The sequence below is a fragment of the Mastigoproctus giganteus genome, chromosome 3 (genome assembly GCF_048544385.1).
Source record: "Mastigoproctus giganteus isolate SK-2022 chromosome 3, ASM4854438v1, whole genome shotgun sequence".
Classification (NCBI taxonomy): domain Eukaryota; kingdom Metazoa; phylum Arthropoda; class Arachnida; order Uropygi; family Thelyphonidae; genus Mastigoproctus; species Mastigoproctus giganteus.
The window spans coordinates 236,787,079-236,814,146 of record NC_143577.1 but is presented as its reverse complement, the minus strand read 5'-3'; the positions used below and the strand labels follow the sequence as shown (position 1 = coordinate 236,814,146).

Below are 27,068 nucleotides of genomic sequence, written 5' to 3'. Positions count from 1 at the left end.
GTCAGTGTCAATCCACTGGTGATATACAGGTAACCCTCATATAACATGGTAGTTAGGTTCCTATAAAATGTCTTGTTGTGCAAAACCGTGTTATACTGGACTAAGAAAAAATACAAAAAGACGGGTTACATTCCAAAAGCTAACAAAAATACACTATTTCATTAACAAAATTTTGACAAAACAAACAAAAATATGCCGTTATAGATTTCAGTATCTTCTGCTCTCTTTAAAAAATCATTAATCTGGGTTTGTTTGCTTTTGCTTGATAAATCTTTGTGAATTTCATCATATGAAACTAAGCATTTTTAAAGCTCCCTTTTGAACTTTGGTCTCCTTTCATTCAAGAATCTCCATTAAAAAAAAAATAAGATTCTAATTGCTTGGCTAACTTTATTCCTTCCTATATGCTTTTTAGTGTAAAATTTGGAAGTTTAGAATTTTCATCTGATTTTTTTAGGAACATAGGTGACTAAGGCCATGTTACTCTCTGTATATTGTCTATAAATTGTGTGTCCTGAAGTCGATTTTCTGTTTTATGGGATTAAAAACTCGAGTTTCCGGGGGAAAAAACCTTTTTCAAATGTGACTAACTCAGCCACATTTTGAAAAAGAACCATAAAAATTCCTCCCATCATCAATGGAATTCAAACTCAAGTCTTTTCCACCCAGTGTGGGAAGGAGGGTAATTCTATCAACTGTGCTACCCACGAGGGCTTTAGTAGTCATATCATCAAAACCTTCCCCTCCTACCAACATAGCAAGTTCTACTATCACACCGATTCCGTTTTCTGCTGCTTCGACCATATTTTTTGTATGACTGACTCTGGCCATACATTTTTCCACGTGCATTTAAAGTTGACCGTTTTACTTCTTTCAGCGATAAAACTATGATTCTGATCCAGGCCACAATTGAGAAATGTTTTAATGCCTCTATTACATCAATAGATCAGAATAAATTTTTTCCAAAATCCATTTTAACAATTTTCTGATGTTTTCTGAATGAAAGAAGTTGTATTAACCTAGTACAACTGTGGTGGTAGGAACATAACTTCAATGTTTGGATGACTTAAATCTTTTGGATGGCCTGGTGTGCTATCCAATAGTAATAAAACTTTGAAATCTAGATTTTTCCACAAGTTCAGCAAGCATAAGTTCAATAGCACAGAACGTAACACGTGGATTTCCCAACAAAATAAAATACAGGGATTTCTCAGTAATTTTTTTTGACTAGTGAGTCAACAGCAGGGATTAAAAAAGAGTGGAAATGTTGAAAAATTACATCCAACATAATAGCAGGGTTCCTCCTCCCACACTATAGCCCAAAAATACCCTGTTATTCGAGGTTTACTAAAACTCTTTAACCATGTTAGAGCGAGCGAAATCATGTAATCATGTTATATAAGTACCGTGCTGTGCGAGGATTGCTGCAGTTTATCAAGTGTTAGAGCAAAACTGTGTTGTAGAAGTATATTGTTATACAGGAGTTGCCTGTATAACAATTTACCTCTGGACAGATTTTGTGGAAAGATTTGGTGAAACTCAAGCAGTTACTCTTGATATTTTTAAGGCTTTTGATCATGTTTGGCATAAAGGCCTAAAGAAGCTTAATCTTTTGGATTTGGAACTTTTTTTTTTTTTTTTTTTGCAATTGAGTATCCAGTTTTCTTTCTAACCACTAAGTTTAGGTGATATAGACAACCCCTTAGCTTTTTCCATTAATGCTGATGTTCTCTAAGGTTCACTTCTTTCTCCTACTCTTTTCCTCTTATATATTAATGATGTTCTTCTATTGACTGGAATTCCTATCCATAGTTTTGTGCTACGTTCCACCCTTCAGTTTGAGCAACTGTGCCCCTGCACCGACAACCTCGTCTTGAATATCCACCCCTTAACTCTTTAAATGCTGCTCTCCAGATTCTTTCCACTGTGGCAGATAAAACTTGGTTAACATCGATCCTAACAAAACTGAATCCTGTCTTATTTCTTACAAAAAAGAGGCTACTGTTCCTATGCCCATCTTCGATGGCACTTGGAATTTGGATCACACATATCTATTAGGGATTACCCTAACTTCTAATCTCTCATGGCATAAGACACATCACAAATATTTCTTCTTTTGCTTCAAAAATACCAGGTGTTTTATTAGCTCTCACCATTATTTTTTCCTCTAAACTACTGGCTCAACAAATCTCAAATCTGCCCTATCTTGGAATATTATTCTCACATGTAGGATGGTTCCACCAACACCTTCTTTCAGCTACTTGATTCCATTCAAAAGAGGGCAGGTTAATTAATGACCCATTGCTTACAGTCTCCATACTCTCAGAATTTCAGTTTCTGCTGCGTGCCTTTTCTGTATATACTACAATGGGTAGTACTGTTCTTCTTTCTGTAATCCCCCATTCTATTCCAAACCAGTTTGAACGTGACCTACAAGTGGTCATTATCCATTCACTGTCCAACTCCAAACTCACAGAACCAACTTTTCCTCTTTTTCTCTTTCTCATTTATTCCATCCACATCTGATTTTTGGAACATTCTTTCTTCGTGTGTATTTCCCGAAAATTACTACCTATGGAAATTCAAGTCTGATGTTTACAAGTATCTTCTGTCTTCTCAGCCTTCAACCTATGCATAGTACTAAGTACTATAGGTTCTAATACCATTTGCCATTTGTGTTTTTCGTTTCCATTAAAAAAAAAAAAAAAAAAAAGAGAGATAATATTACAGGCACATGCATAAGTTTTAATTTTTGCATGTTTAATGGCTTTCTGAACTAGAAAATGCAAGTGATCAATAGGTTCATATTTATATTGTATGGCTGTGTTGTTTGTTTGTTTTTTTTTTTTTTTTTCCTTTTTTTTCCCCTTTTTTTTTCTCCTCAGCAGAATTTGTAAGAGTACAGTAGCCAAATTGTGTACCTGCTGTACAGTAGCCACATTATGATTATAGAAAAAGTAACATTGTTTTAGAGGCAAATTGCATAATGTTGTGATAGTTTGGTGAATATTTTTGTTCAAACATAAAACACGGACATTGAAACACATGGTGCAGGTACTACATGTGGACAAATCAATTTGCAATCCACATGTATGAGGAACAGTATGACAGTAATACCTCCTATTTTTTTCCTCAGAAAATTTGATTCCTACAGTTATGCCTTTTACATCAATTAATTGGGTGCCTCCATAGCCAGGTGGGAAGGAGCAGCAGTGCGTAGCACATGCTTCTTGATTAGACCGGGGTTCGAGCCCGTCACCACCAAATACGGAGGATGCGGAAAGGTCAGGGAATGACCACCGCATATCCCCGGAGCAATATGGCCTTAGTTGCTAATGCTCCTAAAAACCAAATAACAACAACAACATCAATTAATCCTCAATCATTAATAAACACGCTGTTATTTTTTAAAAAACCACCATTTTCTATGCACTTCCACCATCCCTGAGTCAGGTGCTGTATTCCAATTTCTGTAAAAGTCGTACTCTTGCTCTGGACAGCTTCATGAGCACTGCTTGAGCTGGTTGTCATCTGCAAAATGGGTTCCACAGAGTGCATCCTTCAGTGGGCCGAAGAGGTGATAGTCGGGAGGTGGAAGGTCCGGGCTGTGAGAGGGGTGAGGAACAGCAGTACACCCCAGTTTTGCAACGGCCTCCATCGTGCTCATGTATCAGCATTTTCAGGACCCACCAGGCACAAACCTTGTTGAGCCTAGTTCCTTTACAATGGTTATCACAGCAAGTTTCCCTATGCCTACTGCATCGTACAATTTGCATGTTGTGATGTGCTGGTCCTCTTTGATCAGCACATCGATCTGGCTCTTGTCTGTTGTCACCAAGTTACTGGCCAGCTGCTTCGGGAATTGTCAACAATGTCACTTGCCCTACTCTTAAAATGGCTTACCCAATGTATAACTGTACTCACGTCTACAGTATTGTCACCATGAACATTTTTGAGATGTGTATGGATTTTGATAGGCATAACTTCTTCCTTGGTAAGAAATTCAATCACCACTCTTTACTTGATATGTATATCTGTAACATCCACCATTTTGAACTATCTGTGTGCTGCACTCACAAGACTGATCACAGCGTCACTCAGTGACATTCGAAATGATCTATGGTGCCACATTTGAAAGCAAAAAATTAGGAGGCATTACTTTCGTACCGGTCCTTGTATATGAGCTCATGCCATATGAGTAAGTCAGGAAAGTGGCTAGTATAACTTTCTACTGAAGAAGTCCTAAAATTGGAGTTGTAACATTATTTTCCATCCTGTAAAGTAATAAAATTCTATTAAATGTCTTCGTCCTATGCAGTGAAATATGCTTTAATTGTGAGGAATAAAATTTTAACTTTGACAGTTGAAAACAAGAATATATTAGTGGATATATGTGCATTTACTTAGAAAGTATCACATGATCCTACATATTCATGTGTGTGTAGGACCTTTGCCAGTAGATTACACTACCATGTGGTAAATGCATTCGTACCTTACAACTATCTGAAGGGTGCAGATTATTTTGATTTTATAATTGATCATATTAACTACTCAAATTAAGATCATATTAACTAGTCAGATTACACCTCAGTTTTGCAATGGCCTCCATTGTGCTCATGTGTAAACATTTTCAGGACCCACCAGGCGCAAACCTTGTTGAGCCTAGTTCCTTTACGATGGTTATCACAGCAAGTTTCCCTATGCCTACTGCATTGCACATTTCGCATGTTGTGATGCGCTGGTCCTCTTTGATCAGCACATCGATCTGGCTCTTGTCTGTTGTCTGTTGTCACTGAGCTACTGACTAGCCACTTTAGGGATTGTCAACAATGTCACTTTCTCCCACTCTTAAAGTGTCTTATTTATGATTATTCCTTTATTATTTTATTTTTGGTTTTTGAGAAAGTGATAAATTAGCTTTATTGAAATATATTGACTTATGAAACTTATATGCCATTAATTTATGCTCCTGGTGATGAATAAAGGTTACTGTTGAAGTTGTTGCTATTAGCTGTATCATATTTTTTTACAAACGGTACAAGCAAAATTAGGAATATTAAATAATTTTTAATATATATTGCCATTTCCCAGGAATCACACCATTATAATATTTATATATTTTGTCATTTATTCCCACTCTATTCTTCAAGCACAAATCTGTTATATTCATGAACTTGCAATCTGACTGAAAAAGCTGTGTGCTTTAACATGCTAGTGAAATTGCAATTTTAAGAGTTTTATTTGTGCTTATATCAGTTGCATACATACAGCCTATGACCCTTAAGATTATAATTCTGTTATATATCTTAAAATTAATATAACTTTCAAGCATATTTATTGGATTATTTCAACCCTAAAATCTTTCAAATTCTATCTGATTTTATCTAATTACCATTAATTTTTTTTCTGTTTAAATTGCTTCCTTCAGGACCTTATACCACACATTATGGTAAGTAGTCAATCTGCATCAGTTGTTTATTCCTCATATTACTTGTACTTGCACTAAGTGTATACAGTAATTTCTTGACATAAGTGTACTCAATTTATGTTAACTCATTTATGCACAAGTTGGTAAGTGAACAAAAATGAAAAATTCAACTGGTAGTACTGTTTGTACTTATGTTCAGCTGTTCTGCAGCACACAATACATTACTCTGCTAAACACTACACAACTATTAATATTACCATATGACTGTTTCAAAACACCATTTTCGTTTTGTGGAAATTATGTTTTATAAATCTGAATTGTTTAAAAATTTGTGATTCACTGGTGTGAGTGTAAAATTTCCAGTAAATATTATAGCTGTCTATGCATCAGAAGAAAGTGAGTGTTAATTTAGAAGTTTACCTAGGCGTGTTAAAGTGTTATATGCTACTGAGCAGCCAAGTTTTAAAAAAGGTTGCATTTGAATAAGTTGATAAAGATAATGTAGAAGAACTGCTATAATCAGATTCAGAACACCTGCCAAATGAATAATTAGCTGATCTCAAGCAGAGAAAATAGGATTTTTCCTGTGCATGTAGTCTAGGTTTATCTTCTTCCATAACTTGTAAATCAGGCTCCAAACTTGTATGTACAAACATAATACATATAAATCAAATGAACCAGCACACTGACCAAAATAGTCATTTCACTCAAAAATGCTCAAATATAAATAATTATCAGATGAGGAAGAAGTGCATATTCAGGTGAAACAAGCAGTACAGTAATCTGCTGAAGTAAATAATGTCACTACCCCTAAGCAGATATTTCTCATTTGGAAGAAACTCGGTTCAGTTCCTATTAGAGACTGAAGGTTCTGAAAGTGCTCTCTCAGTAAGAGTTGTAGCTAGCCAGTCTTGGGGATGGGGAGCAAAGTTAGAATTAATAGTGACAAATGATGCAAGGAAGCAAACTTTTAGAGAACATCAACACAAAAATGAAAATAACTGCCCACCTCTCTAATAACACTGAATGACAAATTTTTGATTATATCTTGTTACTGGCATGAAAGTAAGTTTACTTTATAGATTTTGGGGTGCTAAACACGGAAATAGTGCTTAAAATGGCAAATTGGCTCTTTTTTTTTGAAAAAAGTAGTTTTTTATATTTATACAAGTATTTTTTTTTATTTATGTGGCAGTAAGTTGTAGCTATGAACATACACGGAACCTTTTTGCCTTTCACTTGTATTCAGCTTCAAGAGCATCCCTTTTCACCATCCAACAATAGTCGACTAACATGGCAGCACTCCATTTGCTTTTGTATCTTTGTTCCATCGCTGTGATGTCTTGATGGAAGCACTCACCATGTTTGTGTGCCGCCAGCAACAAACGTGGTGAGTTTTGGTGGGAAGAAATTCAAGTATAAGTGCAAGAAATGAATCTTCAATGACATGTTGCACCCCCAGTTTTTTGTAAGAAGTAATGAGATCTTCCACGAGCTGCCTGTAGTTGCCAGCTTTAACATTTTCTAGAAAACCAGTCAATATTTCGAAAAGCTTTCCACGCTGATTTCTCACTATCACTGAGGGCACATTCAAACTGTTTGTCTTTGAAAAGTTGCCTTATTCGTGGACCAATGGAAACACCTGCCTTAATCTTCTCTGTACTACTGTCTTGGGAATTTCTCTTGCAAGTATGTGAATGCAGGACCTTTTACTTCCAAAGCCTTCATAAAATTTTTCACAAGTCCCAGTTTGATGTGGAGTGGTGGACAAAACTGTTTGGATCTACCAGAGGTTCAAATGCTGCATTCTTCATTCCAGGTGCTAATGATTTTCATCGAAGCCATTTCTTCGTGTATTGCATATCCTTGGCACGACTATCCCACTTATAGAGAAAGCAACAATACTTAATGTAAACCTTTTGTAGTCTTAATAAAATGGCGATTACCTTTAAGTCACCATATATCTGCCACTCATATTTCTGATAGTGTACACCTAAGAGGACATTCTACACACTTGCATATGTTTCTTTTTTGTGGACGGTATACACAAGAAGTATTGAAGGCAGCATATATCCATTGTGTAATAACACATCCTTAAGGCTAACTTTATAAATAGTCGCCATTCTTCGGAAATGTGTCTCATGTTCATTGCTGCCATTAGACTGACAACATCCTTACAAACAGCGTGTCCACCTTCTGTTTAATAGAATTTATCATAGTCTTTATTTTGAGTGCAAAATGTTATCACCTTCACAGATTGATCTAGAAAAGTGCTACTCAAAGTGTAGTCCACAGACTGGTGCCTGTCTGCGAACACGGTTTGTTACTAGTCCGTGACGAATTGGAAATTGGTCGTGGACATTACTAGTCCCTGATGATTCTTCCGTTACCGGTCTGTGAGATTTGTATTTTACAAAATACAAATTTTTTATTTTGTAAAATTCACGCAGTGGATTGGAAATAAAAGAAACTGGTCCTTCACCACAGATAGTTTCAGAAGCACTGATCTAGATTCTACTGTTGTCGCCTTGAGGCCAAAAGCTCTGTCTTATTCTTTGGTGGTTCGAAATCCTTGATGAGGTCATTATACTCAATTTCTATGATCTTATGTCGGTCAGAAGGATAAAGGTGTTGACAAAATGATGGAACCCTTGACGTAGATGGCTACTGTACTTTTTCTTGTATATCAAGTTGATGTTCATCAGTGTCTTCATCTTCATCAGAGTGTACAAAAAAATGGTCGGGTGGTTCAGAGATCAATAGTACTTCATCGTGAAGCAAAGGGACAGATTGCAGATGGTATATTTGGGTACGCTACTGTCCACTTTTGAATCATTGTCATCCCTTTTGTAATAGGAGGCACCATACAGAAGTAACATGATTTGTTAATCACGTCACAGACTGTTGGCTTCCTCCATATCATGGGCACTGTGAAAGGCATAAAATGTCCCTTAAGATTCACCCACACATTGAATTTTGATGAAACGGTAGTACAGCATATGTGGAGAGCCAACTTCTTGTCGTGGTTGCCAATTTTTTTTTTTTTTTTTTTTTTATGAAAACCCCAAACACGAGAGGTAATAGAACCTATAGTACTCAGTACCATGCATGGGTTAGAGGTTCAGAAAACGAAAGGAGATATTTGTTGACATTAGACTTGAACTGCTGACTGTAATTTTCAGGAAATACGTATGAAGGAAGGTTGTTTAAGAAAATGGCAGTTGAATGAATAAACAAGAAAGATAAAAAGTTGGTTTTGTGAGTTTGAAGTTGAACAGCAAATGGATGTTGACTGGTGGCGGCACATGTTCGGACTGTTTTGAAAGAGAGAGAGCGGGAATTATAGAAACCAATTCAGAAGAACAGTGCCCATAGAAGTATCTATAGAAAATGTATGCAGCAGACACAGTATGTTTATGAGACAGAGAGTGGAGAGACTCTGTTAGAGATGAGTCATTAATTAACCTAACTGCCCTCTTCTGAATGGAATCTAGAAGCCTGAGAGAAGATTTGTGGGCACTGCCCCAGATGTGGGAACAATATCATATCTGTTATTAAGATTAAGAGAGTGGAGAGACTCTGTTAGAGATGAGTCATTAATTAACCTAACTGCCCTCTTCTGAATGGAATCTAGAAGCCTGAGAGAAGATTTGTGGGCACTGCCCCAGATGTGGGAACAATATCATATCTATTATTAAGATTGAGCATTGCTGTAAATATCGTTCATATTTATTACTATAGGCCTCTGAATTGAATATGCTATTATTTTACCTTTCCTAAGTTTGCTGTACTGATTTCAAAATTAACATCCATTTTTTTTTTTTTTTTTTTTTCGTATTAAATGATATTTTGATAAAAGATATTTTTGCCTTAATTCACTAGGAATCCCTGTATAGAGCATTGCAAGTGGTGACCTGTACAGTTATTAAGTTTTCCACTTGGCACAAGAAGCGAAAAATGCACCATGTTTGTGTCATACAAGCATCCGAGGAGCAGTGACCACTTTTTGAATGAGGAAGGCATTTGTGTAATAGCCATATGTTGGTGAATGTGGGCAATGTATGAATGGAATTGTTTGTCTGTGACCCATGAACTATTAGCATAAATGATTTCGAGGGTGAGCAGTCAATTTTGGACAAGTTATGGCCTGGTCAAGCCTGTAGTCCTACTGCCACGAGAATGAACTCAAGGTCATTGGCATACATAGTCTATTTAACAATTAGAGGAATTAGTGAAGGAGTTGGAAATGAGGATGAATACAGATATTATATTTATATTTAATAAGGTCAAAATGAGATCAGAATCGATTCAAGACATTATTTTGTTATACATTTATATGACTGCTTTTTGTTTAAAATTAAAGTTAGGGGAGGTACCTTGGAAATGACAATTTCAAAGATTATAGGGTGTTACTGTTATAGGGTGGTTTAGATCAACTGAACCTTTTCTGTAAACATGGCGATTGACGCTTGTTTTAAGTCAGACAGATTCACTATGAACAGTGGTGGGGATTATATCTGCACATTTCTTTGAGAATGACTGTTGGCTCATTATCATTTGAACTCTTGTAATCTAATTACATGAGTCAAAACATTGATCCATGAAATTAGATTTAAAAATTGTATTTATTTCAAAAGCCTGATTCACTTATCTTTATGGCTATTAATATATCATCCCTATTAATAAAATACAACATTAAATTAGCATTAATGTAAACATATCTTCTTTAGTATCCTTAGTAGTATATTTATAATAATACTTTGCCACTCTGCCTCTGTGATGTCACAGTTTTATGCAAATGGCCATCCCCTAGAACAGGGGTGGCGAACCTATGCCACACATGCCGAAAGTGGCACACATAAAATTTTTGGGCACGCAGAATTCAGAGCTTCCCAAAAAATTTCAAATTTCGAAACAACAATACTCCAGGAATCCACCTTGAGTTGTGACCTGAGCATGGCTATTCTCTCTCTCTCTCTCTCTCTGCCAGGCATGTAGTGATATCACACCATTCAGTAAATAGCTGTATTCATGTAGTGATTTGTTTGAAGTTGGAGTGATGAGACATGCTGATGAAATTGTGACAAAATTATGTGATTAAATGTCTTGAATATTGCCTTCTAAGGAGTACCCAAAAATTTACAAGGGGCATGCAAGGGTAGTTTTTTAAAAGATTTAGCCAATTTTTGCACACACCCTTAAAAAGGTTTGCCACCCCTGCCCTAGAATAAATGCAGGAATTTTTCTGATTTGTAGATGTCGTGAGGGAGCTGGCAGAGTCTCAAATCTTTGTGTGTGTTAACCATGTTTGAAATACAAAAAGTTAGCTCATTTGTAAAAACTGATTGTCATGATAGTCAGTGATTTTCTTCTCATGTGAATGTCTTTGGCAGTAAATCTGATATTTGTAATATGAAAAACAAACTGCTAGTAAAACTCTTAAGTGATGGTTCATTTACTGTAAATCACATTGCATCGCCATTCATTTTTTATTACAGTTTGAAGTTGTAAAGATAATTGGTTTCTTGCCCTTTATTTCTTATTATCAAATTTGTTAAGATCTTGCTCCTGGCAATAATAATTAAATAATTAAGATTAAATTTTAAACAAAAACCTTTTGATTTCAGTGTATTATTTTGTATGTAAAAAACAGAAATTTAACTTGTAAATTCTCTCATTTCTCTTGAACAGAACACACTCAACAACTCCTTGATGCTGCAAGCCACATCAAACAGATTGGCACCACTGGAGCATATACCGAGGAGTTTGCTGAAATGGAAGCCAAGCTGGAGGAAGTAAGGGAAATATTGGCTAGTGCAAATATTACGGGAACTGACATTGAAGAGTTGCAAGAACTAGTTAATCAATTAAGGTACCTACTGTTCCAGTGTCATAACTTTTCTTGTTCTTTTCACACATTCGCTTTCAGCACTTATTGATTGTTTAGAGGCCATGATAAAGACTAAAATAAATGTTAGACAAACACCATAATTTTCAAATCCAAAATACACCTGGGAAAAATAAACTTTAGTCAAACACAAAAAAGCCTACAGAGGTGGTGACACATCCATGCTTAACACTGATATATATGGTATAACATTTAATATAACAGATAATATTAATATAACAGATAATATTTGATAATCTCAAAAAAATTTTGAGAATATTAAATATAAGGCAAATATAGCCAAAGTTATAAGCCAATAAATAATAAATTTAGAGGTCAAAAAAAGTGAAATATCACAAATGTGATATGATAAACCAACCATAAAAGAAAAATAGATATAGGACAAACAAAATAAGTAACAAGCAGTAACAGAAAAACAGGAATGCGTACGCACTCACTGCTACAAAACCAGACCTCCACCAAAGAGAGAAATAAAGTAGGTAAAAGAAAATAAATTGATTGTAGAGGGCAGTATGACAGTGCAAAGCAACTAGTGCTCACTACAGCCATGAGAATTAAACTGTAAAACTATCATGAATAAAAATAAAATAAAGAGATGACTGTGAATTTAAGTGACTACATATGCAATATCCAACAACGTGTTGCAAAATAGATAATATAGAGACAAAATGGAATAAGCATGGAAAAAAGAACAAAGAGACAAATAAATAAATGATGATAGAAATAAAAAAGGAAGGAGAGTGGATGGAATATGTATCTAAAATATTTTGAAAATATTAAGTATAAGGTAAATATAGTCAAAATTATAAATCAATAAATAATAAATTTAGACCACCACCTGACCACACTGAGGCCAAAAAAAAGTATGAAATATCACAAATATGATATGATGAATTAACCACAAAAGAAAAAATAGATATAGGAGAAATAATAGATAACCGTTGTATCCAAACTCATCAGAGGGCTCCTGGACACAACAGCCCCAAGTATTACTGCATTTTGAATGTAATGCAAATTACCAAAATGGTCGACAACAGACATTCACTCAAATGCCAGCTGATCAAAGCAATAATATCGCATCACAGAGGCCCTAAGGAAGTAACAGAAAAACAGGAATGCTTAAGCACTCAGTGCTAACAAAAATATTATAACACATATATATGGTACTAATGAGTGTAGCATTAACCTATGGATACACACTTCTTTGTGAGTGTTCAGAATCCTTACCAATCCCCCTCCCCCCATAATCAAGAGCAGGAGCAGTAATTGTGATGTTCTTTTGTTTAAGGAATTGGACTGAACTACATATTTGAGAGGGGAAAATTACAGATTTTAAAATTTTCTGTACAAACACAAAACTGCATTATATCAGTAAATGGCAAACCTATGGTTAGCAAGGGATAAACTATTTATCAATATCTTTCATTATCTTTCAAGGAGTATTGAGTTCTGAAGCTATGCAGTGTTTTAAGTTTGTTTCTCAGTTTTTAATTGTACAACATATATTTAAGTCTTTATTTATATAGTATTATTAAATCATTTTATTTTATTCTGCATGGTTGTGTGGTAAAATAAATGTTTTTATTATTATGATACCTGGCTTTAGGCATTTTTTCTATTGTTCAGTTGCTTGTTAGTAATTCAGTTTTCTTTGCCATCGCCACATCTCTCTCAGTTAGAATATTTCATTACTATTGTAATCTTCCCTTTAACATATTTAACTAATTTCTTCAGTTTTTATTATATCTTTTATTGAAAATATTTCAGCTTTTTAATTTTTATATGTACATATTAACATAACTATTTATCTTATTAATTTTATTTTTCTGAAACTAGCTAACCAGTATAATTTTAGGTGCATACCCCCACACATGCACATGTACAGTGCCTAAAAAAATTCTAAAAAAAATTACATAATTTGAAACTTATTCTTAGGCATAACCTCACTGAAAGCCAGACACATCTGGAAGCAGTAGATAAAGAACTTGAGAATACAACTCAGAGGACATATGATGCTAATTTAGAATTAGCTAATCTGAGGAAGAGAGCTCAAGATTTAACTAATGAAGCCGAAGCTTTGAAAGAGAATGCCACAGCATTACAGGAGGCCAATGTGGAAGGTCAGTTTTATATTTGGTGTTATAGCTTTTCTCCCCAAATTTACTTGTTTTATTGATAACATTAATTCATTTAAAAAAAAAAAAAAAAAAGCTGATTTGTTTGTTAACAAAACAGTGATGGTTCTCCGCTATACTGCAGGATACAATATTGCTTCCTAATAATTCAAGCTCTAAGTTTTTTTTTACCCTGTACTAACATAATTAGACTGAGATGGTGATTTTAAGATTTGCCACCTTGAAATTTCACAACTTTGCGGGCATACTTTTACATGATACTTAACAGACATATTACCTATTACATAGAATTACGTCCTTAGTTCCAGTGTGTGTGTGAGGGTAGGGGGAACACATCTTCTGCTGCTCACTAAGCTGTTGCACACATCTCAAGGATTCTTATTTGTTGTTGCAACAGCTGATGTTGGCAAGATGTTCTGAGGGCAGCATCATTTCAAATGAGTGAGAAGATAAAGCTAGGGGAAACAAGCCTAAATAACTTCAAAGAGTGCCAGAGTAGTAAACTATAGAAGAATACTTAGTCTGAAATATGCCTACAGTAATGTCATGAGAATTGTAAACAAAATGAGTGAATTCAAACTCTTGGTTAGGACAACTAGTGCTGTCATAATAGGGCTGACAGAAACATGGTGCCACCTGCAAATTGGGAATGACAAGTTTCATTATGGTATGTATAATGTATTTAGGAAAGATAGGGAATATAGAAGGGTGGCTGGGTCATGCTTCTTATCAAAAGCAGCACGAGCTTGAAAAGAGCTTTTTTGCTGAGTCAGAAGTTATTTCTGTCAGCATTGAATCTGTATGGTGTGAGTTAATTGGAAGCAAAGGTATAATGAGAATAGGTATAAGCTACGGATTGTGAAGAGTATTATGAGAGTCTCTACACAGAGATGGAATGATCAAGCAAGTGTGAATGTATTATTATGGGTGACTTCAACGTGCCCCTAATTGATTGGAATAAGTGGGAAGGAAACTTGGCATGTGGAACAAAATTTTTAAATAAACTAGATGATTATTAATTGTATTAGCATGTCAGAGATAATACTAGGGGTGAGAATATTCTTGACTTCATAATTACTCACGAATTAGATGACATCACAGGGCTTAAAATACAAGAACCATTGGCAAGCAGTGATCATGCAGTAGTTAAAGGTAAAGGTACAGGTTTTAATTTCAAAAAAGGGGCCATTGACAGTTTAAGGCACTATATGGCATCTGTTAATTGGGCAGATTAAACAGTGAGGGCAAATTCACTTGAATTATGGAATATCTTTAAAGCAAAAATCACAGAAGCCACAAACGCATTTTGGCATCCTCCCTATTAAGAAAATATTGCAGGAGGAGAATGCTGAAATGGATGACTGTGGATGACATCATAGGGCTTAAAGTAATAACCAGTAATAAGTAATCAGTAAGTAATAAATAATCACATGACATCATAGGGCTTAAAGTACAGGAAAGATTGGCAGGTAGTGATCACACAGTTGTTAGTTGGAAGATGAAGAAAGATTAGCATTAGCAGAGGCTTATGATGCAAGAAAGCAAGCTTATGCAGCATCAGCCAAAAAAAAAAAAAAAAAACCACATTTCCATTTCCCCCCTCTGTTCGTTCGAAACACCTGTCTACCTGAGACTTATATTTATTTAGGCTATCAACTTCCACAACAAGGGATGGAAGTCCGTTCCACCAACCAATTATCCGCTGGCTAAAGGCAAATTTCCACACATCAGTCCTACATCTGTCTTTCCTCGATTTGAATTTATGCCTCTCAGGTAATTATTCTGAACAAGAGGAAGAATCCCATCAGCATTGAGCATGCTCAAACCATTCAAGGCTTTATACACCTTGCCGGTGCCTTGTCTCCAGACACTGTAATTTGCAAAATTTAAGCCTTTCTTCGTAAGAGCAACCCTTTGTTCCATTCACTAATCTTGTTGCCCTTCTCTGTACTTGTTCCAGCAGCTCTACATCCTTCTTGAAGTGAGGCCTTCAGACCTGTACCCAGTACTCAAGGTATGGCCTGACCATTGCCTTATATAAGGGAATAATCACCTCCTTATCCCTGCTAGAAAAATTCCTGTATTGACAACACACCGTGAGCTTCTTTTCCAGCCCATCTGCACTGCTCAGAGAACTTCATAATCTGCCTGCACAATAACCCCCAGGTCCTTTACGTTCTCTACCACTGTCAGTGTAGTACCACAGAGTTGATATGTTGCTCTGGGGTTGCTGTTTCCCATATGTAGTACTTTACATTTGTCAATGTTAAACTTCATTTGCCACCTCTCAGCCCATCTGCTCAACCTTTCCAGATCCTGTTTGCAGCTGCATAGCATCAGTAGTGTCCTTAACAACCCTGCCAACCTTTGTATCATCTGCAAACTTGGACATTAAGCTTGATATACCATCACAAATATCATTTATAAATACAGAAAACAATAATGGACCCAACGCTGAACCCAGAGGGACTCCACTAATAACATTAGTCCACGATGAGCAGTGTCCATTCATTACCACTCTCTGTCTTCTCCCACTCAACCTTCCCTTTATCCATAGTAGCAATTTGCCTCCAATACCACACTGCTCCAATTTGTGCAGCAGTCTTCCATGTGCAACAATATCAAAAGCTTTTCTAAGATCCAAATATATAATATCAAAGTTATTCTCTGCATCCAGTTCTTTTGTGACTGCATCATAGTATCCAATCAGATTGGTCAGGCAGGACTTTCCCTTAACAAAACCATGCTGTGTCCGAGCTATAACTGAAGTCTTGTCTAGATGATCCTGCAGTGCTTCTTTAACCAGTGCCTCCATTAATTTTCCTGGAACAGAAGTTAAACTCACAGGTCTATAATTACTTGTGTCAGCCTTTGATCCTCCTTTGTGAATTGGGGTCACATTTGCACATCTCCAGTCTATGGGTACCTCCCCTGAGTCTCCAAGGAAGCTCTCATAATTATGGCTAAGGGTTTGCTTACTTCCTTTGCTGCCTCCTTTAATATAATTGTTGAAGATAAACACAAGAAAGGCACCTGGGGTGGATGGGATCCACCCCAGGTGCCTTTCTTGTGTTTATCTTCAACAATTTCTCCTCCACTTTACTCTCAGTTATTACAAGATTACCTATCTTACTGCCAGAGTTGATTACACCTCTGGCATTCCCCTTGCTGAATAACTCCTCATGTGTGAATGTCAATGCAAAATATTCATTTAGTTTGTTAGCTACCTGGGCAGGATCATCAACAGTTGAACCGGTCGATATCAAGTGGACCAATCTGATTCATTCCCTTCTTTCTAGAGTTTACATAAGTAAAGAACTCTTTGCTGTTTTTCTTTGTATTCTTTGCCAAAGATTCTCATAATCTGCCTTTGCCTGCCTAACCTCCTTTGTAACTTGGTTACAGATCAGCTTATATCTATCATAGGCTTCTGTGTCACATGTTAATTTATATGTATCCCATGCATTTTTCTTCTCTGCCATATGTCTCATTAGTTCGTCTGACATCCATTTAGGCCTAAACCTTGAACAATATTTCTTAGTTGGTATGTAAAGCCTAGTAGCTTTCAAGATAAGTTCTTTGAATGCTTCCCATTTTGAATTTGCTGTTGGTAACATCATCAGTTGGTCCCACTGTATAGAATCTAAATACTGTTTCAGACCATCATAGTCGCCTTTATGAAAGCAAAAACCCATCCCTTTACCCCTGATGGTAGTTACCTCTTGGAGTAAATCCCACTTCAGCACACTGTGATCACTGCCACCTAGTGTTTCCTTTATCTGCAGATTCTTAATGCATGAAGAATCACTACTGATAATCAGATCAAGAGTATTACTCCCTCTAGTTGCCTCCCGAACATGCTGATGTAGAAAACAATCATCCAATAAATCCACAAAAGCCATGCTAGTGTGTGAGTGATCAACCCACAAATTCCAGTCAATATCTGGGAAATTAAAATCCGCCATTATAAGACTCTGATTTACTGGCCCACTCTATTTCTCTGTACAGTTTCTTGTTATACTCATCAGAGTCATTAGGCCTATAGCACACTCCTACTCTCAATTTTGATCTCCCAATGCTTATGTCACACCAAACTGACTCGACACTGCACTGTCCAGCGATGTCAACTGGCTTCACTTCCTTGGAATTTATTTATTTATTAACTAATAGCATAACCCCTCTTCCCTTTCTATCCTGTCTATTCTTTCTGTACACATTGTATTCCCCAAATTCCAGTTCTGCATTCCTTATATCTGTGTGACACCACGTTTCTGATATCCCAACAATATCTGCCTTTGATGTTTTGAGCAATACCTCAAATTCATCAAATTTATTTACCAAACTCCTAGCATTGGTGTACACGCAAGTATACATGCACCTGTTCCTATTCTTAACTACCCTAACACAACCCATGTGTTTACTTGTACCACAATGACTCCCAGCAGTCTCTGAAATATCCTGTATTCTGTTTTCCAGGCTACTGCTCATTCTAATAGAAGCAGTGCAAGAATCACTTTCACCTCTGCCAGAGGCTACTGTTAATCTATTAGTCCTTCTATCCCCCCAATCTATCAGTTTTCTGACCCACCTAACACTGCCTCGAAAGCATCAGCAAATATTCTTGCATTTTCTGTTTAAGTGTAAACAGGCATTTCTATTTAAGTGTATCCCATCCTTGTAGATGCAGTCTCTCCTGTTAACAAGTACAGAACAGACTGAAAAAAATTCTACCCCTTGAGCATTGCACAATCTTTCCAGGGCCGAATTGATCGACAAGGCTCTCATCATATACTCCATCCTATCGTGTCTGGGCATAATTGCAGACACTTTCAAATTCAACCCTAATTCACGGCTTTTTTTCAACAGTGACCTGTACTTGTTAAGTAATTCTGCCGGTCTCCTACTCTTAATATCATTAGTGCCAATGTGTACAACTATATCACCTTTTGTGCCCTTAAAAGATGATATCCGCTCTACAACATCATCAACCTTTGCCCCTGGCAGGGTGCCTCCGTAGGCGGGTGGGCAGGAGCAGCAGTGCATATCACACGCTTCTTGATTAGACCGGGGTTCGAGCCCGTGACCACCAAATATGGAGGAGGCAGAAAGGTCAGGGAATGACCACCGCATATATCCTGGAGCAATATGACCTTAGTTGCTAATGCTCCTAAAAACCAAATAACAAACAAGCCCCTGGCAGACATACTCTGGTCCTGTTCCACCTATCCTTTTTACAAAGCATGTTCCCCGTTTCCCTGACAATAGAGTCACCAACAACTACTAGTTCCTGTGGGACCAGCGCATTCTGCCTTGGGGGTTGCCGCTGTGTTGCATGATAACCAAGTGCAAGCTGTGGCGTTTATGTGGGCAGCTGAGAGCTTGATGGGCCCTCAATTTAGATCCTTCAAGAGCATCCACCCTGTCCTTCAAGCTCTCGTAGGCCCATAACAATGCTGAGTTGTCACCTGATTTCATTAGACTCCTTGCATCGGGCACACACACAAAGACATCCCCCATGGAAATATCATGTCCCGTACCCGACTGCTCCACAAACATCAAGAAAGAAGTGCATTTTAAAAGGGTGTGACTCAGAGGGCAACTGCCCCCCTCAGTTCCCCCCTGAGACACAGCACTCCCATTAGCTTGAGCCTTTTGCTTTGCTGCTCTGGTCTGAGTCATGATTTCAATTTAATTTCAATAAAATTTCAGTTTCAATACAAAATTAAAACCCTAAACTTGCCGACCGGGCTAGCCGAGTGGGTAAAGTACCTGCCCGGCAACCCAAAGGTCGCGGGTTCGATTCCCGCCTCGGGCTTGGATCACTGTACTGCAAAAACCTTTGGAGGTGCAATATGGCCACAGAAGCCAATGCGCCAACAACTACCAAATAAAAAAAAAAAAAAACCCTAAACTTGTATCCCAACACAGTTATAATGCTATATATATTTTTCAATATCGAGTATTATCTACGAGTTCCGTTTATATAACTTCCGTATCAAGTTATGTATTAATTAATTATATTACGTTTGTAATCTAAGTCGTTATATGTATTTAGTTAAAAGTACAATTTAATTGACAACGAAGTTTAACAAATTTAATAGATTTTACTGATTAATTGACAATATTATATTATATACTGTACTATACTAAGCTTACGCTATCTAGTTCAGGATATAACGTTGTGTCGTATAACAGTGGCGGCAAGTTACGAACGGTAAATCTACGGACACTTAAGTAATAATTAACTTCCAGATCTCGCTGTCTCAATTCAGAATAAACTAAGGATCCTGACTAGGTCTATAAGCTACTTATAGAAAATAATTTGATGTAACAATTGGTCAATAAAGTGGCTAAATATGGCTAAAAAACTTCTCGTTCAGCGGAGCTGCAACTTGTAACATGTATATTTGATACCCTTACCGATACTTTTATGCAATTACAAGCCCAATATAAGGGTATCAAATATAACATGTATATTTGATACCCTTACCGATACTTTTATGCAATTACAATGAAAAGCAATAATTTCAAATCAGTAATTTCAAATAAGAAAATCCACATAAGAAAATCAAATCAGTAAATAAGAAAATCCACAGTAAATAAGAAAATCCAGTTCACGGCTTTGAACACTTCTGAATCCCACTCAATGTTGCAGTAGTTAAAGGTAAAAGCATAAGTTTTAATTTCAGAAAAGGTGTATAGAACAGTTTAAGGCACTACATGGTGTCCATTAATTGGCCGAATTGCAGAGAGGGAGTGAATACATTAGAAGAATACCTTTAAAGAAATAATAACAGAAGCCAAGAATGCATATATACCATTCCAAAAATAAGGCACAAGCAGGATGCTGAGATGGATGAATATAGAGTTAGCCAGACTAATAGAGCAGAAAAAAATAGCATGGGAAAGTTACAGGATGATGAAAAGCACTGAAGTTTACAACAGTTACATGTTGAAGCTTGTAGCTGTTGTAAGCTACAGTACAGACAGGCCTCGCATAATGCGAGTTCGATTAACACGTTTTTCAGTTACCAGTATTTTAAAAAATTATACCACTTTTCACTTTACATTATGCAAATTTCCAGTTAACGCGACCTGTTTTTTTATATTGTTGTTATTGTTATTTGGTTTTTAGGAGCATTAGCAACTAAGGCCATATTGCTCCGTGGATATGCGGTGGTCATTCTCTGACCTTTCCGCATCCTCCGTATTTGGTGGTCATGGGCTCGAACCCCAGTCTAATCAAGAAGCATGTGCTACACACTGCTACTCCTGCCCACCTGGCTACGGAGGCGCCTTTTTTTTTTTTTTTTTTTTTATACAAGAGTTGAAAAAGATTTGAATCATGCGTTAAGCTTACCGTGCATCGGATAGGCAATAAACAAATGTTTGCCTGCCTCAGTGTGTTCCATCAACCATAAGAAGAAGATGCATTACTTTTTTGTCTCCCGCTAATAAAGTCAATGCAGACTTGCATTTAAAAATTCAAATTTTTAAATGAGCCAGATGAAACTGTTACCGTGAAGGAGATAACGGTAAAAGAACTAGATGAAATCTTTCGTATCACAGAAAACCTCAAACAAAAAGTTTGATATTCTCTGCGATATTTATTTTGCCAGGGCCCAGAGAAGATTGTTGTCGGCTTTTGGAAATTGATTGATGAAAAGAGAAAGTCAACACTGTTTAAATATTTCCGCAGCAGTCATTTCTTCATTGTGTATTTTATGTCAGAGGTTCCCAAAATTTCTCGGTCATGGTGCCCTAGTGTCTCAGTAATTTTTTCACGGCACACCCAGACAAAAAGAAATACCTAACAGTTCTGTTTAGTAGTTAGGTCCAAACAACCTAATAAGAAATGTTGAAACTATGAACTAGCTCAAGCTAGTAGTTCGCATGGTGTCTGACAGATGTCGAGTATCACTGTGTTTCCCTCGAAAATTTAAAATATTCCATGGCACAAAGTTTGGGAACCACTGTTTTATGCAATAAAAATTTAATTCCATAATTATTTTCATTATCTTTTACATTGTATACAGTTAAAAAGTTATTTAAAAGGTATTGTTAAAATTCTTTATGGACATTCCAGAAGATCAAGGACCAATTATAATTTTTCCTATTGATTATTATATTCGATTAATGCATTTCCGCTTTGTGCTATGTGCTTGCGGGACGAATTAATCGTGTTAATTGAGGCCAGTCTGTACTTTTACTCATACTCCCTAATCTTATCTGTGGTTCTGTAATAGAACCACAAGATTAGATTAGGGAGACTGAGTATGAGAAAATACTGGTTAAAAGAGTGAAGAATGAGGAGAAGCACTTTTTTATGTATGTGAATACAAGAAGAAAACAGTTCAGATCAGACCTTTGTGTACTGGGTGTGGAAAAGTCTTAGATAACCCAGCTGATGTTGCTAATGAATTGGATAGGCATTCATATTAGTCTTTACTGACAAAAAAGACCTTTCATGTTGAGGAGAGGCTGTGCAAGGGAGCCATATAAAATTAGTGATTTTGAAATTAGAGAAGACTGTTTATTAGAAAAACCTTCAAGCCAAAAGGCAAGTGAGGCTCCTGGAGTTGATAGCACTCAGTAATTTTGAGGGAGCCAGCCAGAGACCGTATTGAACCATTGAGGTTAATTATGAGGGCATCAGTGGACTCGGTGGGTATTCATTTGAATTGGAGAAGTGCTAATGTATCTCCAATGCATAAAGGCAGTTCTAAGAGTAAAGTCAGTAACTACGGAAGAGTTACTCTGACTTCAGTGGTAGGAAAAATCCTAAGAGATAATGGTTAAGAGTGTAATCTTAGGACATTTAGATAAAATTGACATTTTGAAGGACACTCAACGTAGTGTTATTAATGGAAAATCATGTTTAACCTAGTAAGATTATTTTAGTATTAGTGCAAATGATACAAGAAAGAAAGTTTATACAGCATCAGTCAAAAAAAAAAAAAATAAATAAATAAATATTATCTATCTATCCACTTAGACAACAATGAATGGAATGGATGGATGATCAGTATTGAGTTTGTTCAAGCCATTCAAAGCTTTAAAGACCTCAATCATACCACTTCACAGGTACCTAGTTTCCAGAAGTTGCAGTTTACAAAACTGAAGCCTTTCTTGGTAAGAGAATCCTTTTGTTCCACTCAACAATCTTTTTGCCCTTTTCTGTACCCATTCCAGCAGCTATACAAACTTCTTAAAATGAAGCCGCCAAAATTGAGTGGAATTTTATGCAGTACTCAAGATGTGGCCTTTTTACCCGCTAGCAAAATTCCTATATATCACTGACAAAACCCCATCAGCTGTCTGCACTGCACAGAAAACTTCATATCTGACTGCACTGTTGCCCCAGGTTTTCATTTTCAACTATCCTAACCATCATGAATGTGTGTCACACAATGGGATTAATTCAACAAATATGCAGTACCTTAATTGCATTTCTCAGTTGCAATTTCCATTTCTCAGCCCATCTGCCTAATTATTCTAGATCCTTATTGTTATTGCAGCTGCAACATACCCTCATTACTGTCATTAATAAATACAGAAATAACGATGTGCCCACACAGAACCCTGTGGAACTCGACAATAACGTTAATTCATGAAGAGAAATCTCCATTGGTAACCATTCTGTCTTCATCCACTCAAGCATCCCTATATCAATAGTAACTTGTCCTTAATACCACAGTGCTCCAATTTATACAGCACTCTTTTATGTGTAACAGTATCAAAAGCGTTCTTTAAATCTAAGTATATGATATTAAAATTATATTGTGCATTCATTTCCTTTGTTATTGCATCAATACCAGTTAAATTGGTCAGACAAGATTCTCCTTAACAAGCTCATGCTGTCGCTGAAGTGTAACTTTGCTCCTGTCTAGGTGGTCCTGCATTACCTCTTTAATCAGTTTCCCAGAAACAAAATTTAAGCTAACAGGTGTTCCTCACCTTTGTGAATTGAGCATACATTTGCACATCTCCAGTCCACAGGGACCTCCCCTAAATCCAAAGATGATCTCATAATTAGGGGTAAAGATATCCTTACTTCCTTTGCTGCCTCCCTTAATATAATTGGCTAGATCCCATCCTGTTGTTACAAAATCATTTAGCTCCATATTAGAACTTAATAAATGTCTGGCTTCCACTTCCATAAAGAATTAAAGATGTGCAAATATAGATGCAAAATATCTATTCAGTTTCAGCAACTGGAGCAGAATCATCAACAGTTTTACCATCGATATCAAGTGGATCAGTATGATTTATCCCTTCCTTCTAGTGTTTACATAAGTAAAGAAGTATTTGCTGTTCATCTTTGCATTCTTGCCAAGGATTTCTTGCAATTTACATTGGCTTGCCTGACCTCCTTTGTTACTTGATTGCAGACTAGATTATATCTACCATTGGCTTCTGTATCACCTGATAATTTATATGCATCCCATGCATTTTGCTTCTCTGCCACATGTTTCATTAGTTTATCTGACTCCCATTTAGGTCTAAGCCTTGAACTGTATTTCTTAGTTGACATGAAAAGCCTAGTAGCTTCTCTGATTAATTTGCTGATGGGAGCATCATCAGTTGGTCCCACTGTATAGAATTTAAAAACTGTCTAAGACTATTGTAGTCAACTTTATGAAAGCAAAATCCCCTTCCTTTACCCTTGATGACAGTTATATCTTTAAGTAAATCCCACATCAATACACTATGATCACTGACATCTAGTGTTTATTTTATCTGGAGATTAAGTTAATGCACGAAGAATCAATTATGAAAATCAGACCACGAGTATTGCTCTTTCTTGTTGCCCATCTAGCATGCTGCTGTAGAAATCTGTCATTCAATAAATCCACAAAAGTCTTTCCAGTGTGTTAATGATCACTAGTTCCAGTCAATATCTTGAAAGTTAAAATCCCCCATTATAAAACATTCTGATTTACTGGCCCACTGTATTTTTCTGTATAATTGTTTGTCACATTCATCAGTGTGATTATCCTATAAAAAAGGATAGACAGGATAGGAATGGAGGAGGAGTTATGCTATTAATTAAGAAACACATAAAATTTAAGGAAGTGCAACCAGTTGATATTGGTGGACAGTGCAGTGTTAAGTCAGTTTGGTGTGACATAAACACTGGCAAAGCAAAATTATAAGCATGAGTTTGTTAAGGGGAAGTCTTGACCAATTTGATTGGATACTATGATGTGGTTACAAAGAAACTGGATGCAAAAAATAATTTTGATATCATATACTTGGATCTTGGAGTGCTTTTGATCCTGTTGTACATCAAGGACTACTGTGCAAATTGGAGCATTGTGGCATTGGGGGCAAGTTGCTGCTGTGGATGGGGGATGGCTGAGTGGGAGAGGACAAAGAGTGGTAATCATGGACACTGCTCTTCGTGGACTAGTGTTGTTGGTGGAGTCACCCCTCAGGGTTCGGTGTTAGGTACATTGTTGTTTTCTGTATTTATCGATGATATTGATTAAGGTGAATCAGGCTTAATGTCTAAGTTTACAGACATTGTTGTCTTAATGTCTAAGGTTGGCAGTGTTGTTGGAAACACTAATGACAGTACACTGCTGCAATATGGATCTGGAAGGGTTGAGCTGAGGGGTGGCAGCTGAGGTTTAGCATTAACAAATGTAAGGTGCTGCATATGAGTAGCAGTGATCCCAGAGTAATGTATCAATTGTGTGGTACTACACTCGGGGTGGTGGAGAATAAATAGGACCTGGAGTCGTTGTGCAGTCAGATATGAAGTTTTCTGAGTTGTGCAGACGGTCTACAGAAGTAGCTCATGGTGCCTTGTCAATGATAATAGGAATTTTTCTATCAGGGAGGAGGATGTGATTGTCTCCTTGTATAGGGCAGTGGTCGGGCCGCACCTTGAGTATGGTATACAGGTCTGGAGGGCTCATTTTGGGAAGGATATAGAGCTGCAGGAGCGAGTGTAGAGAGGGGGGGATTAGTGAATGGAACAGGGGGTTGCTCTTATGAAGAAGGGCGTAGGTTATGCAAATTGTAGTGTCTGGAGACTGAGCACCTGCGAGGTAATCTTATTGAGGTGTATAATTCCTGGAATGGTTTGAGTGGGCTCAATGCCGATGGGATTCTTCCTCTTGTTCAGAATAATCGCCTGAGAGGGCATAAATTCAAATTGAGGAAAGAGTTGTAGAATAGATGTGCAGAAATTTGCCTTTAGCCAGTGGGTGATTGATTTCTGGAACAAACTTCCATCTGTCATTGTAGAAATGGACAACTGAAATAAATTCAAGGCAGAACTAGACATATTTGGAGTGAATGGATAGGTGAAAAAGGAAGGTTTTTTTTTTATTTATTTATTATTATTTTTTAATGTTTTGGCTGATGCTATATATGCTTGCATCATATGCCTCTACTAATGCTAATACACATTTCTACTTTCATTTTCCCAGTGCTTATGATACACTTTAGTGACTTAAAATTGCACTGGCCACCCATATTAATTGGATGCAGTGCCTTAGATTTAATATGCTTCTTAACTAAGAGCATGAAACCCCCCCCCCATATTGTCTATTCAAATTGTACTCCCTATATTCAATTCTCTGCATCTCTGCTTGTCTGATTGACACCATGTTTTTTATATCCATACAATATCCATCTTTGATGTCTTGACCAGCCCTTCAAATTAACCAAGTTTATTTACAATGCCCCTAGCATTAGTGTACATGCAAGTATACATGCACATATTCTTACTGTTAGTTACCCTAACACTACTAGTTCCATGATGACCTACAGCAGAGCTCAAATTCCCCAACACTTTGCTTTTCAGACTGCTGCATGTTCCAGTAGAAGCTGTGCAAAAATCACTTTTGCCTCTGCCCTCGGCTGTAGTTAATGTATTAGTCTGTGTATCCCCACAAGCTGTCAGTTTTCCAACCCACCTAGAACTGCCTTGATATCATAGGCAAATATTCTTGCACTCCTTCTATTTAAGTGTATCCTGCCTACTGGTGAAGGAGCAGTCTCTCCTAATGGATATCCTTCAGTTTGGTAACGTAAGACGTGTGGTCCCCCATGGATCAATTTTGGGACTACTGTTGTTTCTGATAATCATATATGACATCGACAAAGGGAAAAGGGTGTGATGTCAAAATTTGCAGATGACAAAGATTAAGAGAGTCATTAATGATCAGTGTCAAGTAGCACTCCTTCAGGATGAGTTGAACAGGCTTCAAAAACATTCGAAGAAGTGGAAACTGTGTTTCAATGCACAAAAATGCAAGATCGTATACTTGGGAAATAGCATCCTCAAAAGAACTAAAATAAACTTGATGAGGTTCAATTAAAAACAGTAGAGGAAGAAAGGGATCTGAGAATTAAGATAAGATGAGATATGAAGTTTTATGAGCAGTGTAAACAGGAACGTTCATGGTGTCCTGTTGATGATTTATCAAACAGTATCCTGTAGGTATGGCGCCTCCATAGCCAGGTGGGCAGGAGCAGAAGTGCATAGCACACGCTTCTTGATTAGACCAGGGTTTGAGCTCATGACCACCAGATACGGAGGATGCTGAAAGGTCAGGGAATTGACCACCACATATCCCCTAGA

The 27,068-nt window shown here is 36.9% G+C and overlaps 1 protein-coding gene across 7 annotated transcripts in view; it reads left to right on the top strand.

Annotated features, from left to right (window-relative positions):
- LanB1 (laminin subunit beta-1) overlaps positions 1 to 27,068 on the top strand; it is a 503,856-nt gene that overhangs the window by 377,328 nt on the left and 99,460 nt on the right. For 5 of the 7 annotated variants that reach the window (XM_090369708.1, XM_090369709.1, XM_090369711.1 and 2 more), the window contains 3 exons: positions 5,429 to 5,449; positions 11,120 to 11,300; positions 13,272 to 13,456. In XM_090369708.1, coding sequence (XP_090225834.1) covers positions 5,429 to 5,449; positions 11,120 to 11,300; positions 13,272 to 13,456 — 387 coding nt within the window. The remainder of the gene's footprint in view (positions 1 to 5,428; positions 5,450 to 11,119; positions 11,301 to 13,271; positions 13,457 to 27,068) is intronic. The other 2 variants (XM_090369712.1, XM_090369710.1) reach the window with 1 other exon arrangement.